This window comes from Ruditapes philippinarum, unplaced genomic scaffold (assembly GCF_026571515.1).
Source record: "Ruditapes philippinarum isolate M1 unplaced genomic scaffold, ASM2657151v2 ctg6987_1_1_1_1, whole genome shotgun sequence".
In the NCBI taxonomy this organism is placed as follows: domain Eukaryota; kingdom Metazoa; phylum Mollusca; class Bivalvia; order Venerida; family Veneridae; genus Ruditapes; species Ruditapes philippinarum.
Window position 1 is genome coordinate 58,809 of NW_026862819.1, and position 16,068 is coordinate 74,876.

General features: G+C 33.0%; 1 protein-coding gene across 1 annotated transcript; it reads right to left on the minus strand.

Annotated features, from left to right (window-relative positions):
* Positions 1 to 9,252: 9,252 nt before the first annotated feature.
* LOC132720313 (annexin A4-like) lies at positions 9,253 to 15,674 on the minus strand (the record flags this gene model as incomplete). Its single annotated transcript, XM_060704432.1, is given in 8 exon segments — positions 9,253 to 11,105; positions 11,437 to 11,549; positions 11,956 to 12,133; positions 13,051 to 13,199; positions 13,728 to 13,818; positions 14,404 to 14,517; positions 15,255 to 15,349; positions 15,599 to 15,674. Coding segments are annotated over 8 exon segments (1,353 nt in total), but the record flags the coding sequence as incomplete, so codon positions are not given.
* Between the last annotated feature and the right edge of the window lie 394 nt (positions 15,675 to 16,068).

Genomic DNA, 16,068 nt, shown 5'->3' on the forward strand with positions numbered 1-16,068 from the left:
TGTTTTATCAAGTTTAAGTTAATGTACTCGTATTCGTAAAAAATGTCGTACTTTATAAAATAGCAATTTCATTTGCACCTTAATTCAAACTGAGGTGAATCAATGAATATGTAGTAAACAAAACACGAAAGCCCCAAATTCATTTTTTTCTTTTTTAGCTGCGATTTTAATAGTTTATAGCAGTTTGTTTGGATGTGTTATTTCACACTTCATGATATACATGTACACATCTCACATGTTCAAATCTATTATTATAACATTATAAAAAATATATTTGCACTAATTATAGATCGAAAGCTTTATTCATTCCTGAGGCCTAACGTGTCTTTCGAACGTATGAGCCGTTTCACGACAAAACCAACATAGTGTGTTTGCGACCAGCATAGATCCAGACCAGCCTGCGCGGATGTGCAGTCTGATCAGGATCTAGATGTTCGCTAACAAAACCTTATTACAAGTAGAGAAACTGATAGCAAACAGCATTAATCCTGATCAGACTGCGCGGATGCGCAGGCTGGTCTGGATCCATGCTGGTCGCAAACACACTATGTTGGTTTTGTCGTGACGCCGCTCAATTATTAAATAAATTTTACTAAACAAAGACGCGAATGCAAAATTGTTTACGGATTACTCATTGCTGTTATATAAAAGGTTGCAAAAAATTGCCACGAATTGAAAATACGACGAGTGCGTTTTAATGACATACATACAGAATAAAGACTTTTAAAATATTTTTCGCTTTAACACTACGAATGTGATGTAGCAATGGACAAACCGTACCATACCACTGTGTGTTGCAAATGCTATACTGTTAAAATAGTTTTGTTAAAATACTTAAAACGTTATTTGTGCAACATAAACAGAAATATAATCGAATGTAAATACAGTATATTGTGTAAGAATTGAGACAGCTTTATCAAAACATAAGCAAACAAAAAATATTGAACAAATAAAAAATGGAGGAATTTCTGACAACGTCATGGGAAAATAATTTGTAATTTGAAATTGGGACTCCAAATTGAAACGACATTATGGGTGTAACTGAGGTGAAAACTATTGAAGGATAAAAAAGAAAGAATTCAGTTCGTTTCCTCTTCACAATAATAGATTATTCAAATAGCTTCTCAAAATGAAATTTGGTGCATGGGCCAGGATAAATGGTCCATATTCAAATAGAAATTGTACGAATTGCACTTTAAACGATAAAAGTATTCAATATTGCTAGTTTCTCTTGCGGTTCATAGTCCCTCGCCCCTTTACATTTATTTACGAGATAAAGTGTTGAATAATTTGTGGAAGCTTTATAAAGTAGACCGTTTTTCATGTTAGTGATGATAAATTTAATTTTTTGGTGGGATTATTACTACTTAAGTACAATGCATTAAAGGATGGGTATCACTTTAACTATTGTTTTCGGGACTTGAGAGGAAGCTTCACTAAATCTTGTCAGAATATTTAAGTGATTAACAGATCAAATCAAACTGTATTTTCGTTTTCCACTTCAGTGCTCTTTGTTGGATCTTTCCCGACTTTGTCCAAAGTCGACGAGTGATGGTGTATCTGAGAAGATCCCAATTTTGACCATGTTCGTGAAGTTGGCAGCCTAGCAGCCTGGCAGCCTGAAGTTGGCAGCCTAGCAGCCTGGCAGCCTGAAGTTGGCAGCCTAACAGCCTGGCAGCCTAGCAGCCTAAAGAAAACTAAGAATAGTAAAAACATGAAAACCGTCGGAAATGAGTCGGTAGCACATACTTAGGCTATTCCACGTCTTTTTTACAGTATCGCGAACTTAATTTTTTTAAATATTGAACTTTGCTTAAAAATAAAGATCACGATATTGAAAAGGGCGTGGAATGATCTAAAGAAGTGCTTCTAATGTATTTCCGACGGTTTTCATGTTTGTACTATTCTTAGTTTTATTTAGGCTGCCAGGCTGCTAGGCTGCTCAAATTTCGAAGAGTAAATAAAAAAAAGAAGCAAAGTTCAATATTTAAAAAAATTAAGTTCGCGATACTGAAAAAAGACGTGGAGTAGTCTAAGTATGTGCTACCGACTCATTTCCATCGGTTTTCATGTTTGTGTTATCCTTAGTTTTCTTTAGGCTGTTAGGCTGCCAGGCTGCTAGGCTGCTAACTTCAAATTCCAAGGCGTCAGAATGAAAAAAATATGTTACGATAAAGTTCAACATCTTAAAGATAAAGATCACGATATTGGAAAAGGCGTGGAATGATCTAAAGAAGTGCTACTAATGTATTTCCGACGGTTTTCATGTTTGTACTTTTCTTAGTTTTCTTTAGGCTGCTAGGCTGCCAACTTCAGGCTGCAAGGCTGGTAGGCTGCCAACTTCAGGCTGCTAGGCTGCCAGCTTCACGAACATATTTTGACCTAATTAGTATCAAATAGGAAAATGTAGTAAAAACGCACTTTGGCGGCCATTTAACGTGAATTGTTTCGTACAAGTTTACTTCTTAAAAAGAAGCATTCGAGAGGTTTTTTTTTTTTTTGCAGCTGTGGAAGTTTGTTTAATCGTTCAAATGGCGGAAAAGTAGGAGCTTTTGATGGTCGAATTGTGTCTGCGAACAATCGCAACATATCGGCTATTTCTGCCATTCTCCGGATGAGCTCTAATTAGGAATAATAGGTGAGGTGTTCCGAAGCTAAAGTTACACATTATTTCTTTAACTTACTGGTCAAAATATTTAAGTGTTTGCTGGGTTTTTGTGCGATAAAAGAACTGTACGCTGTTAAAGGTTCTATATTTTTTCATTTTTACATCTGTTGTACATGTTTCCCTATGACTACACTTAAAGAACTACCATATATGTGTCCGTTTCCGGATTTCTGAAAAAAAGTTTTTACATCTTATGCTTTCCTGAAGAATTTACTTCAAATAAAAGTTTTGTATCTCCATCTTATAAGTGTTACTATTTGAACTAAATTTTGATAGTAAGATATCTATCTGTGATAATTAGGAGTTGGAAAAAGAAACGTTCACTCTAAGACCTTAGATTACTATATTTCTTGTCATTACTCAATTTTAACAACGTTCATAGTTACTGTATCTTCATTCCAAAAATGTGTCTCCCTTTTCAACGACAAAAGTCTTGTTTTTGTACTGTATTTTGTTTGTGATTTATATTTCCTTTTGATCATGGAATTTGTGTTAATTTTTTTTTCTGTAGTCTAATATATTACTGAAGAATCTATGCAATTTAATGTTGTAGTTTATTTTCCACTGAAGCTAATTTATAATATGTCTGACATTTGATTTTGCTCTTGATATTGATAAGGCAATACTGTATTCCTTGAACTTATTTCGAGCTTATTGAATTAGCGCTTTTCACGTTGAATACATTTCCGCGAATGTTTGTATCCGCAAAAAAGTTGCATGTAACAAATCCGCGAAAATTTGTAGCTTTGAATTCCTATAGCGCACATCATTCACATTAAAGGCAACATACACGTTCAAAATGTTTTTTAACTCCAACTTGCCACTTAGGCAAGAAAATACAGCAGTTCACACACATTCAGAAAGGCTCTAGCTTGCATAAGAGATCAACAGAAGCATGTTAAAGGACTCTTTAGGAACCTTAACAATAGTAAAACAGTATATATACTATCATTCCTTATATCATGTTGTATATTTCATTCTGCAACTTTTATATGTTGATATATACATTTTATAGTTTATTTTTATTCAAAATGTAGGAATAAGTGGAATATTTGTAAAAACAGCAAAAAAGTAGGACAGTAGGCAAAAGCAGGGCTTATTTCAAGCCTGTATAATGCTACAACTATCGCTGAATGCGATTCTTACACCCACCAATGTCCTTGACAGAAAACGACTTTTTAAGGTGGTTAAGGGAATAACTTTAGTGGCACAAATACATATACATAAAAAGAAATTATCTCTAGCGAAAAGACAAATTGTACAGGTAATACTATAAATATATATCGTCCAATCATGTTCGAAACAGTTACAAATAACCTTTCATTTTCCCAATGTACTAAAACAAACAAAAGCAGTGAAGTTAAGAAAATAGCATAGTTATGTCAAAATGTAATTAAGATTGGAAAACTTTGCAAACTGAGCTTACTTGTGACCCTACATATATTATATAGTTTCAAATGAATATCTGTTCTAGTTTCAGAAACATTTAAGTATTAATGGCTATAGCAGAACATTTTCTAAGCCTAAAAAGGGCATACCTTGTGTCATAATTCAATGGAATTGCATAAATTTCGTCATCTGAGCTTGCTTGTAACCATTCATATGAATTTTAAGTTTCAAGTAAATATCTGTTCTGGTTTAAGAAATATTATAGTAAATACATTTAGAGAAATTAAGACATAAAAATGGACTTAACTTTGTCAAAATACAATACAAAGTAATCTTCCCACTTTTTTTAGTTATGAAACTTGACCTGCATATCTTACTTGCGACACTTCGTATACATGCATATCTGAAGTTTCAAATGATTATCTGTTCTGTTTTTGAAAAAAAAATCAAGTACATGTTAAAATTTCAGAACTTTCTTAGTCAATATTGGACCTTCAAGTGTAGCCTTGACCTTAAGCTGGCACAAGGGTAAGATGGGTTTTGCACATTGTCCAGTTGTGGTGAAGATTTGAGTCAAGTTTGAAGAAAATTCTTCCAATAGTCTAGAATTTTTGGAGCGGACACGACATATTATTTACTATTGATAATATGTAATTTTAAAGACTTAAAAAGGGGGCATAACTTTGTCAAAATGCAATACAGAGTTATGAAACTTGACCTGCATATCTTCCTTGTGACACCTCATATATCTTTTAAGTTTCAAGCAAATACCTGTGCTAATTTCAGAAATATTCAAAGTACATGTTAATATTTAAGAATATTTTCTAAGTCAATTTTTGACCTTCAAGTGTGACCTTGACCTTAAGCCGACACAAAGGTAACATGGGTTCTGCACATTACCTTGTTGAGGTGAACATTTGAGCTAAGATTGAAGAAAATGTTACCATCAGTGTAGCACTTTCAGAGCGGACACGACATACTGTCTAATATTTAATTGTTTGATATTTGACCTTTAATTGTGACCTTGACTTTGTGGTGACACATGGGCAAAATGGGTTTTCCACATCCCCTTGTTGAGGTGATCATTTAAGCCAAGTTTAAAGAAAATCCTGCAATTGGTATAGGATTTATAGAGCGGACACGATAATGGAGACGGATGGACAGACAGACCGACGCAACAAAGCGAATCCATTATAGCCCCCGCCCCCCCCCCCTTATTTTATGGTGGGGTATAAACAAACCGAATCCATTATACCCCCCCCCATTTTGTGTTGGGAGTATAAAAAGTGCCACAATGGCTTTAATCTTTGACCTAAAATGACATTAAATAAATAGGGGTCATCTAAGAAAGATGGGTCCCAACGTGTGCGCTCTTGACGGGATCCTGCCTGGACACTCCGGGGGAGGCCTTCACTTTCATTGCCAATATGCTTTTGTCAATGTTTTTTTTTTTATTTTCTAAAAAATCAATCTAAAATATCCAATCAATAGAGAAAATCAAACCAGTGTTTTCTTCATAAAATTTCAAGTCCCTTTGCAAAAAAACAAAACAAACAAAACAACACAATTTATTGCATGTACTACTCAAAGTATTAAATGAATTTAAGAACGGTTGGGATGCTTTTTTTTTTTAACCAGTGCATGTCATACAATAGTAGATGTTGCTGTTTTAATTAAAGTTTATTTTCTTCTGACAACATAAATATGTAATTAATAATAGAAAAACATCTTATTAAATGATAAAACCTTTACTGAATAGATGGAATAAACAAACGAATATTATCGTTACTATTGGTTATTTGATATATTTTTTAAGTTTCTGTGCAATAACTTATATAATTTTGATATTTAACCTTTGTGAGGCAAGAGTATTTACCAGTAACTTAAGGTGACAACGGAGTCAATTACCACTGAAAATACCTAAAATGGGATTTTTTGCTAAGTAGATTTATCAACCTTTTCTGAACACATTCGTGATTTAATTTTGGAAGCAGTTAGTCCAAAAAATGTGTTTTTAAACGTTTTAAAACGGTACCTGTACCATTTTTATCTGCTATTCGCGCAACCTGTCAATTATCGATAACGCTCCGCCCCCTGTTGAGGCATCAATGAGGGAAATCGGTAGTTCCATATACATGTATGCGTGAATTACCGGTCCATACTACTCGTAATTCATGTATCGTACAAAACCGTACATCTTTTAAGAATTTCGTCTACCTTTTATTTAGCCTTCTTTATAAAATAAAAAAATTGTCGGCCAATGTACGTAACATAATGTATGAAACATAAATAATTAAGCATAGCGGCAAATCGCACGACCACGGGGTTTATTAAAGAAATAGTTGCTAAAATATCCATAATGTGTGAAAATAATTTGTTTGTCCCGTTAATCTGACAGACATTTCATTGAGTTTATGGACTTTTGTACGGATTCAAGGGCTTGCTTTACATTCAACCTCGTTTTCTAACAATGTCAAGTAAAACAACAAGAAAAACAGACATTATTTTTATGGGAACGCCTAAATGACTTGTGGTAATGTGTCCCTGACAAATTTCTAAACCATTTTAGATTGTTTAAGGATGAATATTTCTCTATGAATCAATAAAAAAAGATATTAATATATATTATCAGTTAATGCTTCGAATAAATTGTTCGCCAGTAAATCGAACACTACCTGGGACAAAGTATGGTATTTATTGTATATCCCAGTAGAAACTGAATCTCTATGCCGTGGATGATAAAAGAAGTCATGAAGGTCAGATCATAATGATCGAGTGATACCTTTTATTTCTATTAAAATATGTGAAGCATTTATATCAATTTAGAGAAAAAAATATATAATATCCCGTTCGTATTTGTACATCTACCATGGACATTAAAAGACCGTCAGAAGCTCAGTTTTTTGTTATTTTAATTTATATTTTAACGGAATTTCATACACGAATACACATACAGAGTTACACTGGTATAATATAATAATGCTGAAGATAATAATAATAAACTTCAAAAGTGAAACAATTAAATACCCCGCTAGCGGTGCGCAAAATCGTTCCATTTCCCCCCACCAAGTGCCTCAAATTTTACCGAAAGTCACGTGACATGTGCGACCGATACCAGACGGACAGTAAATCACGTAAAGATTTGAAGAAATTTCTGTTATAGACTGATATTAATCAACAACATTTTAATTGGTCAGATGTCACTGGTCATAAAATGTTGTTAGAGCATGTTACCGCAACTTGTGACCCTCTCTGGTGCGATATTTGTGTATTATGCAATTATTTAGCGTGAAACGTAGGGGTCCGAGAGGGAACAGCCGATTTATGACACTTCGTTTGATGCGGGTCGGACTAACTTTGAATCGGCATAACTTTTTTAATAATCAAGCAATTAACATGCGGTTTAAAGCACATGAAAGGGAATTCATTTACGGAGGGAACCGTGTCAGGGATTTTTGTTTGCTCAATCAGCGACTTAATTATCTGTAATTACGTAATATGTATGGTGAAAAAAGTCGCATAAAATGTTTGACGTTACGTAATACTTTTTTGAGAAAAGATAGAAAAAATTTGAGACACAAATCCCCAGATATTATAAGTATGTTTATTTTCCAAAAGTTTGATGACAAAAAAATTAAAAATGACTTTGATTTGACGATTTAAAATTTTAGGATTTTTATTAAAAATCAATCATTTACAAAGGCATTTTTTTCAAATATGTTATTTTGTATGATGATCAACGACATTTAATGCACAAAGATTAAATAGATAACAATTATTACTAAAATAAGTTGGTTTAAATGACATTTATGTGAGTACTACGGAAAGTGTCTGTTGTCACCTTAACTATATCATAGTATAATACATCAATTGAGACTGTTGTTTTAATTGACACTGTGATTAACATGATTAACATAGAAACACAAAACTTAATACTTCATCAATATTGAATAAGAATGTACTGTAATGAGAAAGTCCCCCTCGCTACAGAAATACACACCAAAATTTGTGCGTACAGTTGGTTTATCGCGAACTAAATATTAGACGTACAATGAGAAAACTGGAAATATAGTATATATTTTCGGATTGATATGGAAAACTACTCTTTTATATCGTTTTGTTATCAAAAATAAACATGTTGGGACTTAAACTAATCGAATATCTCGTTTTAAAACTACTGATCAATATTCGTTTGCATGTGCATATCAGGTTGACGGTGAATTTGCAGCAACAAATACCTCAATAACTTCCTCAATACTATAAAATTTAGTATTTTATTTTGATGATCATGCACAATTATAAGTTCTGATCAGCATGCACAATGTTATTCTTCAAGAAATTACAATAGACAACAATTATTTGAAAACAAACATGCTCATACCCACTTTCGTCGGCCATTAGTCCGTATCGCTTGATTTCCCGCGCTTCGTTACACAAATTTTCTTATCATTATTCATCGACACTGCTTTAAATACGATTTCTGCTAATTGAATTCAGGGTGAAAAAATGAATGTACAGTATGAACAGAAATATGACATGTTATGACGACCATGTTTGTTCTTAAACAAACAAATCACGGATAAATATACATGTACTACAGACCGGAATGGATACTTACAGAAATAATATAATAATATAACAGAATACTCCGAAGCGACCGATTAGTAATTTAATTAACAAATGTTGGTTTAAGATTTATACTAATAATTGATACTAATTTTATACAAAGTTATAAGCTTATTGAAAACTGTCTTGTTTCTGAAACTATAAACAGTACTAAGCAATGAATTTTTTAAAGTTTCTTGCTCAAACATACAACGGCTTGCCTTGGCGGGGTTTGAACCCACGTGACCAACAATCTTTAGTTTACCAGACCCAAATATAATTATATGCTGGTTTAAAATGTTGGGCATTGAAGTTACCTCTTACGAAAAAAAAAAAAGTAGCACGTCGATTTTTTAAGTCTACACGCATAATTTGTATTGGGTTTTGACGGTTATATACAGGCTAGAATAAGTCGTATACCTTAATAAATATTTGAGCCGCGTCACGACAAAACCAACATAGTGCGTTTGCGACCAGCATGGATCCAGGCTGGTCGCAAACCCATTATGTTGGTTTTGTCATGACGCGGCTCATATGTCAATCCGCATTTCTGTAACATCAGCATCTCTGAAATCAATCAGAAAAAAACATAAACATGAACACTTTATTTCGAGATAAATAATAAATACATGTAAATAGCATTGTACAATACCCTCTATACACGCAATGATTTTACACTTTTAATTGTTTTATCTTTATTATTATCATGATTAATATATATAATAAACAATAAAGCAATAAAAGATAATGCATATACACGAAAACGGATCGCACTTCAATAGAATAATTTTATCAAATAGCAATTTTCCGTCCTTATATTTGTGTGTCAAGAAAATTAAAGTTTAGAAAAAAAGTACTAAAATATTAAGAAAAGTAAAAGTTTTCATATTCATGTAGTATTAGCATGCCATATGCGATTAAGGACCGATTTTGTTGTGTTTATCACCATATATCAACTGCGTGACTATCGCAAAAATAGCCTTTTTTTTTCTTTTTGCTTATTTTTACCTCTTTTTGGTAATTTTCTGTTTTCCAATGTGTAAATTGTTTTTTGGTTTTTTTTTGTTCTCTTTCCAATAGTTTACTTTTATATACATAAATCAAGTAAAGTTAAAACAAAGAACCATTTAAAGAGGATGACATTTTTCAAATATAACTCTTACATCCATGTAAATCCATTTAATGGATGCATGTACTAGACATTTTTTTATATTTTTAACCGAAATCAATACCCTCATTTGAGAATGAAGCTGTAATAGAGCTTTTGATTTATCTGAAGTCACCCCCCTTTTCGTTGTCTCAAATGGTGAAAAATTGCCTTATTTAGGCCCCCAACACTTGTTTTTGTTTGAGAAATGGTGTTTAAAGAAGTGACCACTTTTTCGGCTGTAACCAAAAGATACATCAAGTGTTGCCAGAAGGGGGATGTGCCCCCTTCTGTTTGGAGGGTTTGAAGGGGGCGGCAGTCCCCCTCATCGCCAAGAAAATTTTGGACTTAGACCCCAGATATATCATAAGGTAACGTGTTACTAACGCTGAAAAGCATTTGACTCAATCTCAATCCATTGAGAAGTTGCAGCACTTTGAAATAAATTTTGATTGAAAAAATCTACGAAAAATAGTGATGTTTGGCAATTTTGAGATGTCCCCTCGTTGCCATGGAACAGGAAATTTAAGTCTGAACATGTTGTTGAAAAGGCAATGGTCCAGTCAACGCTTGTGCCAAATTTGATTAGTATTGAAGCAGTTTTTATAGTTTAATAGCAATTTGAACTTGTAACGGGAGACTTTTCAATGAAAATAGTCATTTTTCACAAAATCCTCATGAAGTAATGGGTTAATAAAATAAGACAGAGCATTTTATTATTCAGGAATTCGCAATTTTTAAGATATCAACGTGTCTGTTCTAATCCTCATCTTCTTCCGGTTCTTCCTCTTCTTCTTCTTCCTCTTCCGGTTCTTCTTCTTCCGGTTCTTCATCCTCTTCCGGTTCTTCACATTCCTCTTCCGGTTCCGGTTCTCCTTCTTCTGGTTCTTCACATTCTTCTTCCGGTTCTTCACATTCTTCCGGTTCTTCACACTCTTCTTCCGGTTCCGGTTCTCCTTCTCCTTCTTCTTGTTCCTCCTCAGATTCATGTTCTTCTGATCCCTCTTCACTAGAACCACTGCTTTCATCACTGCTTCCATTTTTTACTTTTATCTTCATTTTGATTTTCATTTTCTTTCCTTTTTTATGCTTCTTTTCCTTTTTTGGTTTGTAATCTTTAATCTTCTCTTCGCTGATTGACATCTGCTTCATCTTCATTACAGCAGACACGTCTGTCTCCTTACAAATAGCAAGAAGCAATTTCTTATAGTCACCGCTTGTGTCACCCTTTATAAAACTTTCTAATGGTTTGCCGTACATTTTCAGAAATTCGTATTTGACTTGTTCCATATCCAACTGGAAAACAGTAAAAATAATGGAGTAAAAAAGTAAATTCAGAAGGGTCACAGTTCCTTAATTAATTAGGAATGATATCTCTATTTTGAATACAGTGTGGTATCACATTGCAATTATAGTATGATATATTCAAATACAATGATATAATAACGAAGGCCACACATACATATACTTTGTCGTAAAAAAAAAACGCATTCTTCCGGTATTTATGTAAAACAATATCCGATAAATAAGTATGTTATGTTATGGTTTGGTTGGTGCTAAATAACTAAATTTGTCATCGGTATTTATAATTGGTTTGATACATAATGAGATAATCTAGTGGTAATACCTCTCTTCTAGTTACAACAAGGCGAATCAGATCATTGTCTTTCGTTCCAATACCTTCCAAACTTTTATAAAACCTCTCTGCGAAATACGCCGGAGTATTACGAACTATTCGCACTAAAAACAATAGAAAACCAAAAAAGAAATGTTACACATTTTCACAACATGTATTTTAGATAAGAGATAATAAAATTGTCTTCTTTTTGAGAAAACATTTCAGTAGCAATCAATTTCAGAAAAAAAATCAAATTTCTAGTAATTAGCTTCACGATCAAAGAATCGTTACTTAAATTTTGTACATGTACAATCTTTAAGGCATTCCTCAAGGAAGTGAGATAAGTTTGCATTTAAATGAATTTCATGATGATTCCTATGTAAAACAAAATACATGTTATCCCTCTACATAAAGTGTATGCTTTCTTTCTCAGGAAGATTGTTGCTAATTTTGAAATGACTACGTTCAAAATAACAATTAGACAACAGCAAAGTTTAATGTATTGCTTAACCTAATAGTTATTGTTACCTATGGAAACAAGTCCATCTTGTATTGCTCCACTAAACTCCTTCTGAATCACTTGCTCGATGTCCTTCCCGTAAATAGCCTGGTACGCATTGAATGTTGCTATTAACTGTAAGTGATTCCTTGTACAAAATATTCGGTTGAAAGTTGACTCATCGGTACCTACTTTGCCAGCACCTGCCTTATAAAGGTAATTTAAAATATGGGGTTTTGCGTATGTGTAAAATGTTAATATTAAGATGTAAATTCTTTTAATAAACCGATTTGCATGTAACATTAAAAATGGTATGATTAATTGTAATTATGAACATTCAAATTAATTAGTTTGACTTCTAAGGGAGATAACTATTTGTTAGTATGCATTTATAAGAAACTATGGGTTATGTTATGAAGGAAGAAACTATCAAAAGCTGCCTATACAACGTCTGTAATTGTTTTATTTATTATATCAATTCTCGATGAAGTTGTTTCTCCAATATTCAACATTGATTAGACCTAACGTTTACACTTGAAGTGTTGACGAATTTTGATTTTAATAAATTAAATGGACTCAACTAAGGCTTTTGTACATAACGGGACTGGAAATATTTTTTAAAAAAAATCTGTATAATTTGATTTAGGTCTATTAAAATTTTAGAAATTCACTCCGTTTTTCTAGAATAATTATTACTATTGTGAAAATTGACCTTAAAATGTGAATAGTTTAAACGGTTTTTTGTTGTGTTTTTTTTCTACAAAATTCTGGCTAACAATAGCACAAAAGATAAGATTTTCAGTTTAAATCTGAGCATATTCTTGAATATCTTAAGAATATCTCGATGTTTTAAGTGCTACAGTTATTCTGTTCAAGAAATATAAGTTTTATATGTTTAAGCTTTGGATCTCAATAGCGTCCTTTTTAATTCTTTTATATGGCAAAGTATGACTGATTTTGTTACAATAAATGTCACTCGTATTTTTTATATAAGTTATCAATAAGAAATTGTCACAAACTCTTAAATTACTGCCAACTAGTGTATGTCTTAATTTTTTTTATACAAATCATAGATAAACTATAAAAAGTCAACACACACTTTTAATCTTCAAAAAATTTTAAACCTTATATAATTCTTGTGCTTCAGTAATCGCCAGGTCCTCATCAATTTCTTCACTCTCATCTCTATATGCAGTCAATATTGATACAAGTAAACGTCGAAAATGTCCGCTTGTGTCACCCATTAGATCCTTTTCCAGATCAGACTTAAATTCTGTAAAATAAAACTGAACATTATTGACAGTGTCTGTTTCTGCATTTACATCACATTATCGAACTGCATAAGAAGTAAATGATGATACATATAATATACTATATCAAAACTATCAGAAAGGAAGATGGTAAAAAAGGTTAAGTCCGTTTTTTTACTGTTCATGTATATATCACATCCAATTATTTTCTTTTACATTTCTTTGTGCCATAAAGTAAAACACAAACTTCCCATTATAAATGAGCCGCGTCATGACAAAACCAACATAATGGGTTTGCGACCAGCATGGATCCAGACAAGTCTGCGCATCCGCGTAGCCTGTTCAGGATCCATGCTGTTCGCTAACCAACACTATTACAAGTAGAGAAACTGATAGCGAACAGCATGGGTCCTGATCAGACTGCGCGGATGCGCAGGATGGTCTGGATCCATGCTGGTCGCAAACCACATTCAATATATTTTCTTGTTAATATGACAAACATCTGGAAATGGGAGATTTTAATACGCAACAAAGAGTGTTTATTAACTTACGCTTCTTGTATTCTTCTTTACGCTCTTCTATTTCATTATTGTCACTTGTCAATAATATTTCAAGAATCGTCTTTTCGTCTGTTCCTAAACCCTGAAAAAATATTTAAAACCGTGCTGATCCTGCAATATTTTCATTTTTGCCGTGTTGGCCTTTCCCTTCTAATTACCGATTATATGCAAGATTTGTTTTGAACATTTCAGACTTTCATGACCAGTCCGCGTTGCTAATTTTTATATATATATGAGCCGCGTCACGACAAAACCAACATAATGGGTTTGCGACCAGCATGGATCCAGACCAGCCTGCGCATCCGCGCAGTCTGATTAGGATCCATGTTGTTCGCTTACCAAGTCTATTACAAGTAGAGAAACTGATAGAGAACAGCATGGATCCTGATCAGACTGCGCCGATGCGCAGGCTGGTCTGGATCCATGCTGGTCGCAAACCCATTATGTTGGTTTTGTCATGACACGGCTCATATATTGCAGGTTAATGTTTATAATACGTAACTATATAAAACATGTAACACAATCTCTGTTTATGTATTCTGTAAATACTACAGTACTGCAATTTGAAGAATTATTTTTAAAACAGACGTTTATAAAATGATGCGAAAAAAAGACAATCAACCTTTGAAACAGGTTACGAAAATTCAATTAGTAGACTCAATTCTACCTTGATTGCACGATGGATTTCTTTTACATCATATACTAGATGGTCCTCGAACAGAGCCAGTACAAGCTTTTGAAAGTGACCACTAATCTCCGACTTAATGTTTTTTATCAAGTCCTGTTGAAAGAAGGATATTACACATTTAGACGGATATAAAGAACAAAAAATGTTGGTCACAAAAAAATCAATGTTATTTGATTCAAAAGCATATTTTTGTAAAACCGAGCAACCAGGAATTAAGTGTGCAAAAAACGGTGTCAATTTCGTATTAACACCATCGTCGGAACCCACCGTACACATTTCGTATATACATTTAATTCTGGTATACGGTCAAAAGCCTGGGTTACCGAGGGTCATAAGACAAATGAAAAAGCAAAAAAGAACATGCACACACGGCTCGTATTTAATAAAAAAAAAAACACCAAACAATATGGTCATTTTACAGTAATTGATAAAGTACAATAAAGATATATAGGTAAATATTTCCAAAAATAATTGTGAAACAATGTAGTTATCTTTGCATGAAGTATTTGTATTGGTGTTGTGAATAATATTTCCATTGAGAGTGTTCATTATCCACACCATAATTATTTTACTGTATGAACAATAATCTCTTAAAGGATCAGACAAAGCATTTACATCCTTATCATGATCAAACAAAATATTGCTGATCGTCTGATGACATTTTAAAACGAATTTTAAATTTACCAGTAAATAGAAAATTAAAATACATGCAGTTAACAAAACAATCTGTTTTTATTTGTAGACACGTCAAGTCATGTAAACAGAAGACTGAAGTAAAATTATTTCATACAAAATTGTTTTTAAATACATGAATTTCTCTCTTATACTACCTTTCCATATTGTTGTTTAAAGGCTAGAATTATTTCTGCTAACTGGTCCGAAGAATGTGTTGACATAACTTCTATAATTGCATCTTCATCTGTCCCTGAAATTAATATATAAGTATTATTAAAGATTGTGACAACCTCGAAACATTAGATCAGACAGTAAAGGTGATATGTCATATTTATATTTTTAAAAAAAATGTCCTTCAGATAGTCAAATGTATTGACAAATAATTTACTGGAACAATAGTTGCACGCCAAGCTGCTGCTGCTGCTGCTTCATGGCAATTAACATCGTCTTTATTTAAAATATTAATACGTCTTTTATGATAAGGGAACAGCTTCCTTACCAAACCCTTTCATTGCCTTTCTAAGTATAGCAGCGGATTCTTCTGGGTCAAACGGTTCACGTCTAAACACTGTTCCCTGGAATATAGAAATGGCAAGTATAGCATAACTGTTTGAAATCAAAATATTTCAGTGGATCACAAATCTATCTTCTACATCATCTGAAAATGTAGATGTACAACAACGGATGCTCCCACACTCCACTGTTTTGTCAGATTACTGACGGACAGCAGGACAAGTTACAACAGACACAGGATATTCTACATCGAATCCCCAAACCTTTCAGTGGTTGGACCAAAAAAGACATCTAATCTTTCCTATGTTGACATTTTGATTTTTCCCATTATTCAGAATTTCAAATCTAAATTTCATATCATAAAGTTTGCTTAAAAGAAAATAAAAATAAGTAAACTCAATATGCAACTACACATGCTTACCAACAACCCTGTAAAGTTTTATGACTCTAGGTCAA